The 4,529-nt window shown below is 44.1% G+C and overlaps 1 protein-coding gene across 1 annotated transcript in view; it reads left to right on the forward strand.

Moving 5' to 3' along the window:
- The first annotated feature begins 578 nt into the window (after window positions 1-578).
- LOC109308593 (pituitary tumor-transforming gene 1 protein-interacting protein-like) overlaps window positions 579-4,529 on the forward strand; it is a 45,260-nt gene continuing 41,309 nt past the window's right edge. Inside the window, exons 1-2 of the mRNA XM_019532993.1 lie at window positions 579-715; window positions 2,922-2,974. Coding sequence (XP_019388538.1) covers window positions 613-715; window positions 2,922-2,974 — 156 coding nt within the window. The 5' untranslated portion in view covers window positions 579-612. The remainder of the gene's footprint in view (window positions 716-2,921; window positions 2,975-4,529) is intronic.

The raw sequence follows: 4,529 nt of genomic DNA on the forward strand, positions 1-4,529 counted from the left end.
AGATTTCATTCCTTTTTGACTAAAGAAAAATAACAGAGCTGTTTTTCTGTTGCAAAGACCTCAGAAAGGCCACAGCTATGGATGTCTATTGGAAATCTCTGGGTTTATTTTGTGCCCCGTTTGCACACCTAACGGCACTACCAGCACATGACCCCATGGCACCCCTGAAGGGACTTGAAGGCGCCCCCCAACAGCCGTTGCTCTCATTCCCAACTCGTGTCACGGAGGCTGAGTGAGGACCACTGGGCAGGTGCACCGCAGAGGGCGGTGCCTGGACCCCACCGTGTGGTTTAGCCAGGCCCCCCGCTGCGCGCTCACTTCTGGGAGTGAGAGGCCTGGGGGGCAGCAGAGCAGGGGACACAGAGCAATGCTGCGGAGAAGGAAGGAACAGCCCAGCCCTGCACCCCGCTGCCGCCCCTCGCTGAGACCGCTCCTGGGCCGCCAGGGGGCGCCAAGAGCCGGGAGGCAGCCGGGCTCCCACGGCGCAGGCGCAGGCTTCCCCGGCGGGCGTCGCTAGGGGCGCTGCGGCCGCCCCGGCACAGCCCGATTGCCGGCTCCCAGTGCGCGTGTGCAGACGGCGGTTGGCGCCGGGGGGGCGGGGCAGGCGGCGGGATGGAGGCGCTGCGGCTTTGGGCTCTGTGGCTGCCGGGCCTGGCCCTGATGCGGATCCGCAAGGCGACCACGGCCACCCTGGCTCCTCCGGTGCCCGGCACAGGTAAGGACGTAGGAGCCGCCGGGCCCGGGGCGGCTGTCGCCACACCTGCGTGACGTCAGGCTCACGAGGCGAGCCGCGTCTAACGCCATCGCATGGTGGTGTTGGGGGGGTTCCTGGCCGAGGGGCCCCTCCGCAGCCCGCACCTGCAGGGCGGGTTTGGGGTCAGGCCACTTCCCCTCCGCCGCCGCCAGCTTAGGGCTGAGCCATGTCTCCCCCGGGTTCCAGTCGTGCCGTGACCCCGTTTCCTCTCTCTCCCCCCCCCCGGCCCAGTCAGAGCTGGGCTGGCCCCGGTCTCCCCACATGGCCAGATCCTCCCCACCCTGCCCGGTGTACCCAGCCTGCACCTGGACTGAGCGCCATCCCTCTGGCCCCAGGGAGGAAAAGGCTGGGCACCATGGAACTAAACTGCCGTCAGTCCAATGCACCACAAAGCTAGGAAGAACATTTTGCATTTGAAAGCTTGTCTAAATATCCTAGCTATGCTGTAGGTCCAGTAAAGGATATCTTTGCCTTTCCCATTAAAAAATGCATTTTAAATCATAAAACCCCTTGCTGCTTTTCTACATGTACAGGTTTTACTGTTTTAACTGCTTGGGGCAAGGCAGCTCTTTCACTTCGTAGCTGTGCTTGCTCAGCGCAAAAAAGGAGTCGGGTTGGGAACCAGGGCTCCTTGGCACTATGAAAATACGAAGCATGTTCCTTTCTCTTACCCCTATATCTCACCCAAAGACAAGACCAGTGAAGCTTGTGAAGTACTGGAGAAATGCTGTCAATTCAAGCTGTTTATATCAACAGTATTTAAAAAAAAATTTCTAGGGAGTCCAGTGACATTTGAATTTCCTTACTGATATTTGTTGCTACTTGCATTGATTGGCTGAAAGACCAGTGCAAATGGGGAATACTGTTTCAGCAATCACAAGTAGTAAAAATGAACGTGAGCCAGGTGGTATAAACTTAAAGTGAGCAAACTAAAATGATGCAAAAAGGAGTAGGTATTACTGTTTTGCAGGTTGTTCAGTTATAATAAATAATGTTACAACTTGATGCTGTAACAATATTATGTAAATATTTTTTTAGTCAGCTGTGACCCAAGTTAGAGACAATTCTAGTTTGTTTTTTTTCCTGTTGTTGTAAACAATAGGTTGCTCAGTAGCTGTTGAAAACTGCTGCTTTGTAAGAAATGGTGGGCAACTGATGCACAGTTTGGTTATGTGCTTTCATGTATGACACGCTGAGTTTCGTATGAGTGCTCTTTATCATTATAAATCTAAGGTAGTATTAATTGATTACGTTACTTAGGCCCCAGTCCTGTAAAGAATGCCCTTAGTTTATTGCTGTATCTTATAAAACAGGAAGGCTGATGGGGAAATCACCCAAGTTTCTTGCACCATTTTTGTTTTGCTTATTTTTACATAGTTATATCTAGTGAATGCTTGATTGCTTCATTTTACTGTGAATGACTGTTGGTTATGGAAAAAGTTTATCTATTTAAAATAAATTATTACCAATCTTTATGATTGGCTACCGAATGAATCAGCTTTTTGAACTTCATGGGGATGAATTTTTAAGTGTAATTTTAGGCTTTTAAATCTTCCTTTAACAATTTCTGTTGTGTTTCTTGCCGACCAGCTTGGTCTCCCATCTTCAGAAAATATTGTTTTGGTCCTCTTGTCCCATTCCCCATTTGACTGAGAGAATCCCATTCATAGGTTTTGTGTTTCTGAACTTATTCTTAAAAAAGAATACTTAAGACTTCTTATGGAAAGAGGCAAATTTATAAACAAAAATCAAGGTTAAGTTTTGCTAAGTTTCTGCTTCTAAAGCTGCAGAACTCAGAATTTCATCTAAATGGAAGTAAAGCTTTAGAATTGCTGAGAGAGAGAGGTGGCCTCAACGTCCAGTGAATAATTCTTCCATATTGGTTTGGAGAAAGTAATTCTTTCAAAGAGATTTCTTTTCAAATTAAAGCTAAGCATGCACTTAACCCCCTTCTCCCCTCCTCAAAAAGTGTGGAGATAGATGAGTGTTTTAGGGGGTTTTTTTTAGCTTTTATTTCTGTAAAATTGTAACAAATGTTGATTTAAAATACATTCTGTGTTTTACGTGAGATGGTATATACAGTAATTGAAATGTTTTCAAGGTGTGCTGATAGTATTTGACACTTGTAAAAATTGCTATATCATACTAATATTTTCTTTTTTCTTAGCATGCTCTTATTTCTCCAACAAATCCTGTGAAGAATGTCTAAGAAATGTTTCGGTAAGTTTTAGCATCCTTTTTGGAAAGAAACTGGTGGTGATTATGTGTAGCAAGATAGTATCGAAATGTCATATTTACAATAAAATAGTGACTACGCAGCATGGGCTAAAAGAGAGTGAAAAGGAATGTGTAAAACAATACGATTTTTAGAAAGGGTTCTCTGTTTATGCAGCTAATGGAAATTAGGAATTATTTAAAGTGTGAATCTATTCAAAGATATTGGATGAGTGGTGCTGAAGTCATGATGGTTCAGAAACATGAAAGAAATATGTTTTCAAATGGTAGCTATTCAAAGATACCATTCATAACAACTGACATAGGGGATTTGATTTAAATCAGATTGATTTAAACCATGATTTAAATCACTGGTTGGGAAGCCTTGATTTATTCATTCATTATTATCTGCAAAAAGTGAATTCTTGTTGTTTGATATAATCTAAATACATATTATTCACAACTCGGATAGATGTAGGTTTCATTTCTAGAAGGTATACCCTGTACATTTTAAAGCAATGATTTATTTTGATATTTTTTCAGATTAATTTTACAGCTACGTCAGAGAACAGAAATATGACATTTACACTGTTTTATTTAACTAAAACAAGCTTATATATTTTGGATATTTTTCTACAACAACAAACGTATAATTATTTTTTACAAAACAAGCAATATGTATTTTTGAATTTTTAACTATTTTAGTTATGTGAAATGTGTTTTTAACAAAAATCAAACAGATTATTTCAGCCAGATCAACATGAGAAACTTAAAATACTGGGTTAACTCAGGCTTTGTCTTCCTTTTCCTATTTAGAATCATAGAAAGTTAGGTTTGGAAGGGACCTCAAAGGTCGTATAGTCCAACCCCTAGCTCACAGCAGGGCCATCCCCAACTACGTCATCCCAGTCAAAGCTTTGTCTATCCAGGTTTTGAAACCTCCCAAGGCTGGAGCTTCTACCAGCTCTCTGGGTAACCTGTTTCAATGTTTTACTATCCTCCTCATGAGAAAATTCTTCTTAATATCTAACCTAAACTTCCCTTGCTGCAACTTGAGACCATTTTTCCTAGTTCTGCCATCTCTTCTCAAGACTAAATAAGCTGAGTTCCCTCAGTCTTTCTTCAGAAGTCTTGTCCCAGGTCCCTCACTGTTTTTGTCGCCCTCTGTTAGGTTCTCTCCCATTTGTCCACATCCTTTTTGTAGTGGGGGGGGAGCAAAGCTGAATATAGTACTCCGGATGTGGCCTCATCAGTACTGAATACAGAAGATTAATCACTTCCTGTGTGACCTGCTGGCAGCACACCTACCAATGCAGCCCTGTATGCCATTAACCTTCTTGGCAACAAGGGCATACTGCTGCCTCATATTCAGCTTATGGTTCACTGTAACCCCCAGGTCCTTTCTGCAAAGTTGCTGCCCAGCCAGTTAGCCCCAGCCTGTAGTGGGGATGGGATTGTTCCATCCTAGGTGCAGGACTTTGCACTTGTCCATGTTGAACCTCATGAGATTCCTTTTGGCCCAATCCTCCAGTTTGTCTAGGTCGCTCTGAATCCTAGTCCT

The sequence above is a fragment of the Crocodylus porosus genome, unplaced genomic scaffold (assembly GCF_001723895.1).
Source record: "Crocodylus porosus isolate Cpor-Errol unplaced genomic scaffold, CroPor_comp1, whole genome shotgun sequence".
Lineage (NCBI taxonomy): Eukaryota > Metazoa > Chordata > Crocodylia > Crocodylidae > Crocodylus > Crocodylus porosus.